General features: G+C 42.7%; 1 protein-coding gene across 4 annotated transcripts in view; it reads left to right on the plus strand.

The window, feature by feature from the left end:
- The window catches only part of GTF2E1 (general transcription factor IIE subunit 1), a 59,284-nt gene extending 45,267 nt beyond the window's left edge, over positions 1–14,017 (plus strand). For all 4 annotated transcript variants that reach the window (XM_067302241.1, XM_067302240.1, XM_067302243.1 and 1 more), the window contains 3 exons: positions 2,856–3,057; positions 7,791–8,035; positions 11,814–14,017. In XM_067302241.1, the coding sequence (XP_067158342.1) occupies positions 2,856–3,057; positions 7,791–8,035; positions 11,814–12,244 (878 nt within the window). In that variant the 3' untranslated portion in view covers positions 12,245–14,017. The remainder of the gene's footprint in view (positions 1–2,855; positions 3,058–7,790; positions 8,036–11,813) is intronic.
- The last annotated feature ends 709 nt before the right edge of the window (positions 14,018–14,726 follow it).

Consider the following 14,726-nt stretch of genomic DNA (forward strand, 5'->3'; position numbering starts at 1 on the left):
TGAGTGAAATCAAGTCCGTAGGAATTATCTCTAAGTATTCTGGCCCTATGCTTTAGAGCTTGAGCTACAGCTTAATCCTAGTATGCCTTGGGGAGCCAGATTACCAATGTATCTGTCGTTTAGAGTCTAGGAGCAGGTGAGATCTCTTTCAGATGGCTAGTTTTTTTTTTTTTTAACGTGCAGAGAAATCTCTTGAGCACCTGAGCATGGAATTAATAAATGTGCATGGGAAGAAGAGGATGTATGTGCTCTCCTTTAGTATTTCCAGGGTGCAGGAAAGCCTCATGTTTGTTTGCCCCAGGATAGCTGCTTGTCCTCGTTTATGCAACATATTGTAATGGAAAAGCTTCGGTTGTATCAAGGCTGAAGGAAAAAATATATCATCAGAGTGGAACATTGCACCCATCACAGCCTTTGGATGGCCTCCACTTCGTGTTAGTCATATGCAGTACTTATTTGGAAGGAACATGTGTCAGTGCTGATGTGATGTGCCATGTCATAAAAGCTCTGGTGACATTTTTTGACCTCTTAACATCCAGCAAAAGAGATTTGTAACACATAAATGCCATCTGCCATGGCAAAGCAGCTTCTCACTTCTCTAATCGTAGATGCCTCTTATGAAATGCTGTGTCACCTTGAAAAAAATCAGCATATTAATGGAGGAAGCTTGTCAGTTCAATCATTCCCAGATTCTTTACATAATTCAGCTATTAACTTTTTATTTTCTGCTCATTGGGAACCCTAAGCGATAGAAGTTGCAGCAAATCCATCATAGCTTTAGGAATTCTGTTTCATTAGCGCTGTATTTACTTTGTGATTTTTAGGTACTCTGAGTTGGAACCATCCTCTCTGTGTTCATAATCTTTTGCAAATACTCGTGGGGATCCTGAGTGGAAGTGTGAAAAGTCTGAGCTGTCTCAGGAGCAGGACTTTAAGGGGGGTTGTAAAAAGAGAGGAGGGTTTTCCTCATCAGCCTGCATTTGTCTGTTCACTTAGCCCATTATGGGAACCGAGATGTACTAATTATTTTTAAATGATGCAAGTTGTACAGATTGGTCAGACTGATAGCCTCAGCTAGAGGATAAAGAGACCAAACTTGGGCTTCACTCTTAACCAGCCTGACTGCTTATATAACATACAGTTTCTGAATCAGTAGCGGCAATTTTTACAGCCAGAAAAAACAAGCACAGTGTTTTATGCTTGGATGGGAGAGAAGAACACTTTATCCACTTGTCCTTTACTTTGCATGCCACTGTTGTTGGCCACTCTAGCTTTTACAGGTAGACAAGACAAACTTTCTAAAAAGATAGTTTATTTCAGGAAATGTGTACATTTTACAGGCCATGCATACAACATGCTTGGATGAGATGTGCCAGGGTAGAAAACTGCATTTATACAGTCTGTGTTGAGAGCTGCAACAGCTTCTACCTCCTGTCATAAACAGTGCTTTAAAGTGTTTTCCAAGCACTACGCAAGCATTGTCTAGCCCTCGCAGCCATCAGTGTAGAAGATAGGTGTGTGTTTTAAGTGACAAGACTAGCAAATCTGGGTAAGCAGCAAAACAAGATACCAGAAGTCGTGGCTTGCAAGCCTGTTTTGTTATATCATGCCTCAGTGCCTTGGGCAAACCCCATTCTTTTGATTGTGTTTATACATCGCATCAATGATGTAGCAGGCTCCAACACGGATTGTAATACTGATTTTTATACATGAACTTAGTATTTCCCTGATGCGACCTGTCCTTGGGCTCCCTATGAGTTAAAAGGTATCTTTTTCCTTTCTTCGTTAAAGTATTGAGAGATGATGCTAGATATGTAGAGGTGCCACAGAAAGGATAAATAAAAAAAATCACACAGGGACAAGAGAAATCCAGAGGTCTCTGGGCGTAGCTCTGGATCTAAGTGTTCTAGGGAGGCAGCAGCACTTTCTCAGTCCAGCACTTGGAAGGATAAATCATTACGCTGTGCTACTGCCCTCGTACTGGACCAGATGGCAGAGTCCCACTGTGCATGCGCTTCCCTAAAGTTCCTACTCACAGATGGACCAGTGAAACCAAAAAGCCTGCTGTGCACAGGTTCAGGAGGTCTGCTGTAGCTGCATTGCCATGCAGCCATTTCAGTTGCCTTGTGTTTAACCTGTTTTTATAGATCTCGATGAGGTCTGTAAAACAAGCTTATTCTTAATTGCCATTCATGTAATTCTTAGCTTGTCATTAATTTGAGGAAGTTAATATGGGGATGAGGTGGGATATACTTTTGCATTTGCTACTCTGCAGTAATGACTATTCTGCATGCTTTGGCCCTGCAGCAGAAAGAGAAGCCATCTTTTCTTGCATTTGCTGCAGAGTGAAAATGGTTATACTGGCAGTTATTGCAGAGTAGTTAGTGCAGTGTAAAACTACACCCTGCTTCACTGCCAAATTAACTTGTTCATGTGGTCATACCTATAGAAATAGCAGTGCAAGCACCTGAAACAGATGACATTTGAACTACTAAGAATATATTGTGAAGCTTTGTATCACAGCCCAATAGTGGATGGCATTTAAAATGTGTGGCAAGGAAGCGGGTGTGTGAGATTCAGAGATGTCTCAATAGTGGTACTGCAACCCATCTGGGCTTTTTTGAGAGAGAAACTGTACCCCAAGCTGAGTATCACTGGATGACATCAAAGTGCTTGCTTTGTTTTCTGTTTAAATAATAACCAGGTGCACTGTGTGTGGGAAGGGAATTGTCAGAGTGAGAAAAGCTATTTAGCATCAAGCTAAGAAAACAGCAAAGCATTGCTGTTAAAAATACGGTGTAAAGAGCTGGGCCTGTTGCTTTTCTTCCAATGCTTAGCAACTTTTTTTGTTTTAGGAACTTTCCGCTGTACTTTCTGTGAGACTGAAGTGGAGGAAGATGAGTCGGCGATGCCCAAAAAGGATGCCAGGACACTCGTAGCAAGATTTAATGAACAAATTGAGCCTATCTATGTGCTGCTTCGGGAGACAGAAGACGTTAACTTAGCCTATGAAATCCTCGAGCCAGAACCCACAGAGATTCCTGCCCTGAAGCAGAGGTGGGAACGGGCCCTGTCTTCTCTGACTGCACTGCTTCCTTGCAGCACACTCGGCTGCTCTGTGAGGCTTTCCCAGACCTTGTGCAGCTTGCTGGCTGCAGTGAGGACTTGCTTGTTTAGGACTAGCTATGCAAGCAACTGACAAATTCCCTAAGGAATGTATGGTTTATAAGGAGGTAAAGGGCTGCAACCATTTTTTACTAAGCCAAGCAGATTCCTAGTCTTCTATGGGGTGGGGAACTCAAACTGTCTGCTGCTTGCTAAGCTGCAGATTGTATGTTTTCCAAGCCCCAGTATTTAAGAAGAACTGCAAGCTGCAGCCACTTTGCAAAGTTCTGTACATACTGTCTAGTCTCCAGAATGTATTTTGGCTACCATTTCTGATTTTCTCCTACTTGTTACACACCACTTCTTTTTTGGGGGAGGCCATGTTATAGTCAAGGACTCTTTAAAATGGGAAATGGCATTTTCTTTCAGAACCTTCCTAGCTGTACAAAACCAGATGATTTTTACATAATGCAGAAAGATGCAAGGAGCTGTCAGTTTTGTCAGCTATGGTGAAATGTGATGCGCTTCTCTCTGTTTAAAAAATAATAATTAAACACACAAGAAAAAAGGTATGTACTATGGAGTAAAGCATTCCCACAATGCCTTTAGTTAATGGGAGAGCAGGCAGGAGGGTACTCCTTTTTCTCTTAGGCTAACCTTGAGAGAGAATGTACCTTATATATTCATGCTAGACTAAATCATGTCATAAAAATGCTTTTTCTATTCATTGACTTTTTCTAGCCAAGAATGTAGCTAATTTTGCTCATCATCTGATGGAAAAACAGAAGCAATACAGAGATGGGGAACAGATCTTTCAAGGTCACTCAACATGTCTTTGTTGATACAGGGCAACTTTGAAGCAAGCCTTTATTCCCAAGTTGAATCACTAGACTTTGCTTTAAAAACCCTTTTCTGTAGTTTAGAACTGGGATAACCCCACTGACAAGAGAGTCCTTTCTCAGTCTTCCCCATGGCTACCTTATCTATGTGCACAGAAAATTAGCACAGCAGAAGCCTAGTGAAGTCCCATGATTAAACAGCAGCACCCACTTACTTGACTCTTAAATACTTAAAAAACATTGTAAATGATTAATTACTCTGTGCAAGGCGTAACAAAATAAACAGGCAGCTTTTTAAATGCTTACTTGAACACAACTTGCTTCAGCACATAGAATGATTTAATTATTTATTAACCCTTATTAATTCAACGCAACTAATTGCATGAAAGTGCTGCTGTGAGATTTTTGAAAGAAGTGCCAAACCCTGGGTTATTTATTCTTTCCATTTTATAGAGTCTTCATTACTGAAATCATTGACAAAACTGACATTCAATGTTTCTGAATCAAACAAAAAGCTCATAAAGTTCCTGTGTCTTCTCTTTGCACAGACACAGGCAACTTCATGGGTTTTCAGGAGAGTTTTAGCTCTAGCTGACTACACTGAACTTGCCTGTCATTCACCTGCCAGGAGAAACCAGTCAGATCTTCATTTATGTCTTTCTAGGAAGCTGTCGATTTTGTTAATCTTGGCAGAGCATAAATTTGCCCCACAGAGGTTTCATAATAAACCTGCTTTACTGAAGCCGTTCTCCATGACTTTCTAAAACAGATGTTTTTTAATATTCCTGCATTTTCTTTTGTCAAAATGGCAGGACTTCATGTAACATAAATCTTCACTGAATTAATTCTTTGTGGTCACGCTATCAAGGACCATGGGTCCCTTCCTGTTAAGTTGAAGGTCTTAAGAGCAGCTAAATGAGAAAGTGCTTTATTTCAAACACAGCACAAGAGAGTTGTTCCCATTTTGCAAGACCTTTTCCAACAGTCTGCACAGGTTTGAGATAAAATTTGAAGCTGTTTTCCCATTGTACAATGTGGTTTCTGTGGGCCATACCTCAGCTGTGTCAAGGGTTATTTATGTCACCCTTAAAGCTGGCTTAACCACTCATTGAAAGAGACCATCAGGGTAGAGAAACCTATGGGTAGCAATGCAAATACAGCCAGATCTGAGCCACTGAGCTGCCACTGTCTGAACAGTCTCTAGTTGCAGGATGGCCATGCAAAGTCTAGAGCTAGGGGAAAAAACAGATCTTGGATCTTAAAGAGAGGTTATTAAAAGAGTTCACTCCCTTCTGCTCTGAGTGCTCCTTTAAAGCAGTTTGCACATCTGGCCTTTTGCTGGTGTCTGATCTGTGGTGTTTAATCCAGTGTTTTGGAATAGGGGTGCTGAATAATATTATTTCTTGCAGTAAAGGGGTATTTCCCTGATCATATAGTCTTGAGAGGCTGCTCACTTCTAGTAACAGCATCATTGAAGCTGCAGTTGCACAGACAATGAAATAAGTTGAGACTTGTTGTTTACATTCCTACAAAGCTCACCAGAGGTCAGGGAGTAGACAGCAACTTCCCACAGCTTTTGGTCACAGAATGGTCTGTCTATGACTTAATCACTTAGATTGTTCCATGTAGATGTGGCACATTGGCATACATGATTTAAAGTAAATTACACTGTAGGTTTCTCTTATAGTTGTTACTTTCCTTTTTAAAATGTTCTTGGTATCTTGGAATAAGTGTTTTGCTGCTAAATGATGTTGCGTAGGAGAAAAGTCCATTTCAAATACACTGATGGGAACCTCTGTGCAAAAGTTTAATTAGGCATTTCCTGGCCCTACTGCATATTTAGCTGTCAAGCTGCAGTCCTAGAGAGGGAGGGCTTGAGGGAGAGTTGCATTGTGTATCTTGTGGGGAAAGTGGATTACATAAAATTGTCAGAGAAACGCTAGATACAGATTTCTATTGTGTGGGAAGCAGAGTGGTGCTTTTCACAAAACACATGCCTATCTTGGAAACCTGAAAGGTATGAGCACTTGAAATAACACTCCGGGAAGAAGGTCTCTGTGCGGTTCCTTAGGTTATATAAGTGATATATGTGCATAAATCTTTTGCTTCTGCCCAGAAATTGGAGCTTGCTGTCAAGCTTTCCTAGTGGGGCTGGCTGTGGGAGAGAACCAGACAGTTAGTGTGTGGATACATACTAACACAAATGTTGTGGAGTATTTTGCTAACAGATCCCAACCAACCCACCATTAGGAGGTTGTCCATAGCCCTCAATCCAGACTGAGACTGAACACACCAATATTTATTTTATTTGAGGAAGCAGAACGATCACCTACCTGCATATTTTTCCCTCATTGTTTACCCCTGAAAATCCCGCAGACTTAGCTCATTAAGCAGTGGTTGAGTCCTTACTGAATTGAAAAATTGCTTATTACTCAGGTCTTCTCCAACTGCAACCTTATTTTAAGTTTCTCCTTTGGAGGAAGGGTTGTTGAGTAGATAGCAAATGAACTGTGCTCCCTGACAACAACTATCGGTTCAGTTTCAAAGCTGGCAGCAGAACAGGAACCCTGTTAGTACCCTTGATTGATTTGCTCTGGACAAGAGGAGGAATCCAGGCAGATCTGGGAGAAGCCATAGATACCATTTACAATCAGATGACTGAAATTATATGGTGTCCAGTACAGGCTGAGAATAGGCTCAGTCTTCAGTGGATCTGTTTCTTTGAGAAGATGAAATACTGTTTTGAGGTAGAGGAATGGTCATGTTTGGCTTTCTCTACCACAAAAGCAGTGAGTTTCCATTCTGCTGCTTTTCCTGATTAATCCATATGTAAAAGCACAGGCCAGAGAGTATTTTGGGCTCACTGCAATCACTGTGCAGAAAATACTCCACCTGATGTCCTCTTTCCATCAGATCCAAGCAGGACTGTTTCCTTTCTTCCTCAGTCTCCTGAACTAGATGGGAGCCTAGAGGAAAATGTGCAGGCTGCAACTCCCCTCAGAAAAGGCAGGATTGCTAAATTCTGACTGTCGGCCCCTTTACAGCAGTCCTCACCTTCCTTTCTGCTGCTTTACCACTGTGAAGACACTTCTGTCTAGCATCTTCCTACACACCATCACCATACAAAACCCTTTGCCCTGCCCTAGTCCTCTGGCTTGAAGGTGCCCTCTCTTCTTTCCCTGTCCAGATTCCTCAGTCCTCCCAAGGCCGTGTCTGTGGATAGTACAAATCTTGTGCATAGCACAGGAGATATGGCTTCACTTGGTAATTTTTGCAAGTGCATTGTCACTTGCAATTCAAGCAGGGGTTTGAACTCTGTTTTTCATGGTGAATTAACTCCTTCATGAGTCCTGTGATTAATAACAGTTCACAGATCTGAGCTTGCTGGGTCTCTGGGCCTATCAACTGACTTGGTTAAACTTCAGTGTTATATTTTATTCAGCATAGTGAAAGGACAAAAAGAGACTTTTATACCTGATTGCTGCTCAATTATGTTTTGCTGCTGTGACTTTTATTTCAGGGTATTCTGGGATGAAACTAGGCTGATTTGTTTGTTTTTACATAAGTGCCTCTACAGTCTTAATGTTGCCTCTGCTTTCCAGTGTATTTTGTAGAAGTTTTCATGACTTCATGTAGGGTTTCCAATTAGAGACCCCCCCAAATTCCCCAAACCAGCAAGCTGTCATAGAAATTTCTGGCACCACATGTAAGAAATGAGAATAGAAGTTTTCGGTGCAGATCACAGGAGCTAGCTAATCATAGTTTAAGTTATGCATTGCAACACTGGCCAGGAAAGGGCTTACTCTGAATGGTCTAACTGTTTTTATCCCTTTGACTTTTATACAGCAAGGAGCGTGCTGCTGCTGCTGGTTCAGGGACAGCTGGCCTTACAGGTGGGCACCATCGGGAAGCATGGACTACAAAAGGACCCTCATATGAGGACTTGTATACCCAGAACGTTGTCATCAGCATGGAAGACCAAGAGGATCTTAACCAGTCTGCAAGTGAAGGAAAGCCAGCCAGAGAGAGGCCAATTTGGCTGCGGGAGAGCACAGTGCAGGGGGCTTATGACCCTGATGAAATCAAAGATGGTAAGAAAATTCACAGAGAAGTGCTTCTCTGTTTATGTGATGCTCTTGGAGTGTGGTGAAAAATGTATGCCCCTGTGTATGTACAGCTGCTGCTCCCAACCCTCCAGATTTTATCTGCTCCCATCTACTGTGCAAAGTACCTGTGTGTAGGTAGATGTAAAAAATCCTGATTTATTAGATCAAGCATTGAAATCTAGGTCAGTAAAGCTGAGCTGCCCACAGAAATATGTTTGGGCTTCTGAAATGTTAATTATCTGTTACCTCTTCCTGTAGCTTCAGTAACATACATTCTTCTGTCTTCGGAGTTATTTGGTTTTGGATGAGGGTCTTTCAGCTTCATCTGGAAAACTGACTGCCAATGCAACACTGCTGGAAAATAACATTTAAATTGTATTTGGTGACTCTGAAGCACACCAAATCTATCAGCAGTGTTTTTGCATTCCCAGCCTCCTTCTTGCCATTTATTTTTCAAAATGTTTTATATGAAGAAGAGTATGTCAGAAATATTGCTTCTGGGAGTATGGTAGGAGAATCTGTCACCGTGGCAGGTGAGTCATTATTGCTTTCCATTTGTTTCTCCCCATCTTTGCTTTTATTTTCATTCATATTGGGTCAAATTGTCCGTAGATCACAGCCAAGATCTTCTACCCACTAGTAGAAAAGCTGTGCTTTGAAAAGTTTGCTGTTTAAGCTTATACACTGAAAATAGGAAATAGACCTCTTATCATTTTTATGAGGGTGAATCAGCAGAATCTTCCAAGTCACTTGAGAATTATAGAATGAAACTGGTGATGCTCTAGGAAAAGAAAATGGCAAAATGGAGTCATGTACATAAACATGACACCGGAATCATTCCTTTCCCAGTGTGATCCTCAGGAGAAGAGATGAAAGGAGTACTGTAGGTATGGGGGAAGAAAAGAAAATGGATGCAAAATAACAGTCAGGAGATATCTAATGATCTTGTTTGCATATAACTCCTTTAAAACAAATGGATCCCAAGCATTTTCCAAACAGATTGAACAAACTGAGGTGATTGAAAGAACCTCCTCCTGCAGTCTGTTGCAGATGTTGTTGTTACTCACCAGCCTAGTTTTTCACCCAGTTTTTCTGCTAGACATTTGATTTACCTGTACTTTTAAATTGGCTCCTTGAGATGCATTTTAGTGTACACAGCATAAAGGTTTCTCAAATGCCACTGAAGGACCTGGAGGGGGAGTACATCCTCTGCTTACAGCACAGTGGCATCACTGCTTAATCTTCATAACTACTGGAGATCACAGAGGGAACTTATGGACCTAGCCTGAAGCTGCTGTTGGAACACATCTACAGGGCTCTCAGACAGCATAAGCATGAAGGAAGAAAATTTGGGGTCACTGGCAGAAAATGTTCCCTGGCTGGGTCTGGCAGGAACAGTTTTTACAGAAGGAGGCAGCTCCGCTCCCGAGCCACAAAGTGAGACTCACAGTGCTAACCCAGACTGCTGTTGCTTCACAGCTCTCAATGCAATAGCCCATGATGTTAGTACCCGTATGGGTTGGCAACAGCCCATGCATAACAAAACCTGAATACCCTCTTTGGTTGCAGCCACTGTTGGAGAAGGGAATTGGGCTAGATGTTACTTGGTTTGAATGAGTTCAGTCATTCTGAAGTTCTTATGAAAAACCCGAGAGACCAGGCACCTCAGTGATGTTAGTTGTCTGAAGAGAGAACTGCAGAATTACTTGCTCTCATTTTCAGCTGCCAGGAAGATTGTTTCTTCCTAATATGTTGCCATGCAGATCCATGTAGTTATGATGTCTGAGTTTGACCAGAGTAATGAAGCCATAAATCATGGACCCATATGCAGCAACCTCTGTCCTGTTGCAACTACTTCAGATTCTGTAGTCTTATTTCCAGATGGTCCTAATGTGCCAAGCTTTTGATGGGACTGGCCTTAATCTGAAGAGAGCTGCATCTTCCTTCACCAAGCCAGCTGATCACTTTTTAACAGCAAGTTTCTATAAACACCAAGAAAACTGTCAAAAATGAGGAAAATGTGAAGGGGGAGAAGAGAGGATTTTCCTCCAAGCAGGGACAAGACAGGAATGTAATCACACAAGAAAGTTTCTCAGCTGTGGACAAGTTAAGCATCATTTTGTGGATCACTGTGTGTTCTGATCTTGCCTTTTCCTTATATTAAACACACAGTGTGCCACATCCGACAGCTGGTCCCACTATGAGTAGACATTTAGCCCTTAGACTTGGGGACTTATGAAGGGAACACCTGCACATGCTGCTTGCTAGCTGCTTCAGTCTATACCTTTGTTATTGGCCGTGGAAACTCATTTGCCATAAAAACATGAGTCTAGTAAAGTTAGCATGGGTCTTTTGACTTTTATTTAACCGCAGAAAAGGACCAATCAAAACCAACCAAAAACTCTTACGGCTTTCAGGACTAAATGTGGAGCTTACTTCCTTAGTTTACCTGTTTCTCAGCACATTTTTGTCTCAAGTAGAAAAAAATAGCAAGTGCATTTTTGACCCTGTGGGGAAAGACTTGGATGTCAAGTGCTTGGACATGGTGATAAAACCATGAGGGTCCTGGTCTTAGAAAAGAGGGCCAGTGGCATTAATGTATGAGGGCAGAATGCCGTCACCTCAGCTCCAGTGATTGTTCATATGCAGAGACTTTTGGTGCAAGAAAGAGTTTGCCATGAGGAATCTGTCCTACTTTTTATCCCTTGTTTTTACATAAGGTTCTCTATATTTCATTTTTTATTCTGGTTTGTTGTTCTTTTTCATACTGCCTGTAGGTTTATTAGTGTTGGGTGGACTCACAGTACTCGGTAAATGTAGGACTTGGAGAGATTTTCTGTAGAAAGCCACCTCTTGAATAGAATTTTATCTTTCAAATCTGTGAACTGCAGACATCCTGCTTACCCAAACCACGTCAAGCTCTCCCAGCTTTTGTACAGCCAAGCTTACCCAAGCAGGAACACAGGCCTTGTGTCTGTCAACTGGGAAGCCACAGCCCCCTTCAAATAAGAGTTCCAGGTAGGAGACCAGATAGACCAGCCTCACCTTTGTGGCTGGGCTGCATTTCAGCTTGGAGAACAGTGTTTTAACACAGCCCTTCCACGCTGTGCTGTGCAATTTGGCTACAGGCTGTAAGTTTCATTTGCTTTGGAAGATGGTTCTCACGAGCACCATATTCCTGTAATGAACTTTTCTCCTTCCCTCCTGGTAGATGCACCTCTGAGGTTCTGAGACACTGCTCCTTTGGATGCTGATTTATAACATGTTGTTTCCTCATACTCCCTGTCTGCCTGGTTCCATCTGCTTCTCTGTCTTAATCCTTACAGACTGGGGGCTCTGCAGGGCAGAGCCTGTTTTTGGTTCTGTGTTTATAGTCAGTGCCTGGAACAGCCCAGTGTCTTCATCATCACTGAAAGTCGCCCAGGCTGTGGACATGCAACCCAGAAACAAAGGGCCAAAAAGGAAACAGCTTGTGCTTGTTCACCTATGAAACAGCCCTTCCTGGGGATTGCTCTGACAAGTGTCATCATTAGGTGCATAGTTCAGGCATTTGGAAGCCCAGATTTAGATCCTAAGGACTGCTTTCAGCTCCATAATAATGAAAGTGCTTCAGTCCAGCTAGGGGACACCTCAGTTTGACACCTCTCTGGGCAGTCTTTTAGTGACAGCATAGCGGCAAAAAGGAATAAAGATTCAGAGAGCCTTCAGGGCTGGCACCCTGATCTCTGAGAAGAAACTATTATTCCTTTGTGTCTCTTTGCAGGTGGCCGGGATCTGGATGCATTCCAGGAGCGTGAGGAGGGCCGGGCAGCTCTAGATGACAATGAGGAGGTGATGCGTGCCCTGCTTATCCATGAGAAGAAGACACCCTCTGCTTCAACAGTCACCGTCGGAGGTGCGGCTCCTCTCTCCGGTGCTAATGCCAGTGACTCCGAGAGTGAGACAAGTGAGTCAGAGGAGGAATCCCCCCCCCGCCCTGCTGCCACAGCCACCACGACATATGGGCTGGAGGATGATGAGGAAGATGAAGAGTTTGAGGTGGTGGCAGAGGACCCCACTGTCATGGTGGCCGGGCGTCCACACTCTTACAGCCAAGTGAGCCAGCGCCCTGAGCTGGTGGCCCAGATGACTCCAGAGGAGAAAGAGGTTTATATAGCCATGGGTCGACGTATGTTTGAGGACATGTTTGATTAACTGCTTCCTGCCATGGCATTTTTCAAAACATGGATTTTTAAGCCAGAAACTCCCTAGTAAAACAAGACTGAAGTGAATCTTTTCTCCCCTGCTCACGGGGACACTGGGGCTTGGACGTCCTAATCTCAGGCATCATGCCCACCAAAGGGGCATCAGGAAGGCTGCATGTGCCAAGACAGGTAGGGGAGGTCAAGTCTCAAAAGTGAGGAAGTTTGTGAGGTAAAAATCTGCTTTAGAATGCCCTGCACAGGCACTGGGTTAAACCAGTGCCTCCTCCCAGTTGTTTTGGGTCTATTTTTGTTGCAGATCCTAAGAAATTCCACATCTCTGCCCTCAGAGGATGTGAGTGCTCTGTGGTCTGATCAAAGTGCTCTACAGTGGAGGGTGTAAGTTACAGCTGCCTGTGCTGAATGGGGGTGAGGAGGGGAGAGCACTTGTCTGCTGATGAGGTTGGGCAGGGCTTGTCTGCAGGCCTGGGCACAAATAGCTTATATCTAACCTCCTGCCAGCGACGACTGGCCACAGGGCTGGTTATTTCTAAGCAGCCCTGTGGGCAGCAACCCATGTTATTTTTATTGCTCCTGTTGTCTCCTTTCTAGGTCTTTTACAGAGGGAGGTTACCGTCACAGCCATGTCTGACTCTGCAGTGTGTCCTGGCCAGGTTATGTCTGCATTGGTTTCCAGATAGTTGAGCCCCCTGGGGAGGGCAGCTGGAGATGCTAATTACAACGGAGCAATGGTACAACTGGGTGACTTGTCTGTTGTAGATAGGGGAAGAATAGGAAGCAGAGCTCTGCACCAGTTCTTTGGTGGTGGTTGTAAGAATGATCAGTTTTCAACCTGTATTTCAGCCTCAGTGTTTCAGAGCTCAGGAATTTCACTTCTCAAACTGAAAAGACAAGTATTTTCCTCCTTCTGTCAGCTCCATCCTTTACACACAAGCCTGTGTAATTGTAGGGACCTCCTAGACCAGCACCTAGAGCATGGCTTGCTTCTTCAGAGATGTTGAGCATCACTCTCCTGCATTTGAGTGGGAAATGCTCAGCACCTCAAGGTCAGAGGTAACTTGAAGCATCCAGAGTGAAAGCCTTGGCAGGCACATACAGTCACTCTTTATCACTCTTTGTAAAGAAAGCCCTCCACGGATCTAAGCTGTCAGAGCACTCTGACTTACTAGGAGATCCCTTCATTTTCCAGTACTGCTACCTATTGCTTCTCCCTAGCCGTGTCCAAACTCCAGTGTTGCAGACAGTTCATAGTGGACAGGGCTGCAGCCAAGCAGTACCAGAAAACTAGCATAGCTAGTTTTTACTTTCAGTCGCACTAGGGTTGTATCATTTTAAAAAGAATTATGCAGTTTTGAATTCTGCTTTGGCACATTCTCTTACCACAGGAAAACATTTACCAGTGCCTATAGAGCAATATCTTATTTGTAATGTTTTCTCTTTCAACGAAAGTGTTGTTTTTTTAAATTGTTGTGTTTTCTTATCCAGTGCTACAATAAAACAAAATGATAAAAGAATTGTGTGTTGCAGAGGGTAGGGCTGGTATCAAGTGCTGTTCAGTTTACATGGGCAGGGTGGATTTGCTGCTCATTGAGACTGTAAATCTGTTTTATACTAACTAGGCTTTGTATGTTTTGCTAACCTTGTAATGCCTTCTTTGTGGTTTTGTTTTCAGCTTCTTGATATTTTGAAACACTCTTTTTTTAAAATAGTGTTTTAAATTTGCTTTTAAGTCATTTTAAAGAGGAATAAATAAACTGAAACTTCTCCCCATTGTCTGCTTCCAATCTGTCGTGTGTTTAGTTGGAAATGAGGTTTGCTTATCAGTTTGATTTACTTAATTCAAGAAAACGACTGTTCTGAGGCCCTCCTTTGAGGGAGGGACTATGTGAAATCCCACATTAAATCATTATCCTGCTTTGTTTATCCTCAGTGGAGCTTCCTTGAATGCCTCCTGGAATTCTCCGCACTCCCTTCCAGGAAGGTTATTTCATTAGATTGGTGCTCCTTCATCAGCACTCCCAGTCCTTTCCTTCATCCTGGAGGGAAGTGTATGCTGATGACAGAGGTCTCACAGTCATCTTGTTGCCAGTTAAAATGGTACTATTGCATAGCTTGGCTTCCAAGATCTGATATCACGATTTAATAATCATCTGATAAAAAAGAGGGGCTTTACCAAGTCTGTATAGAATTTAATCTGGTTGAATTCAAGGCTAACATTGAAGAAGTGCAGGTAGGTACCAGGAGCCAAAGAATGAAACTGAGAACTGATCCTGAATACAGTACAGCTATTCATGCTTGTAACTCACCAGTAGTTCATATTGAGGACTTAATCTGCAGAATCAAGCTGAAGGCTTATTAAAGCTTAAGTGAAGAAATCCTGTTTTTTGCTATAAGAGCATATTGCATATATATCCAGCATAATCACCTATACAGTAATGGTTTTACTTAATAAACACATTTATGTGTGGTTTGTA

Source organism: Apteryx mantelli, chromosome 1 (genome assembly GCF_036417845.1).
Source record: "Apteryx mantelli isolate bAptMan1 chromosome 1, bAptMan1.hap1, whole genome shotgun sequence".
NCBI classification, from domain to species: Eukaryota; Metazoa; Chordata; class Aves; order Apterygiformes; family Apterygidae; genus Apteryx; species Apteryx mantelli.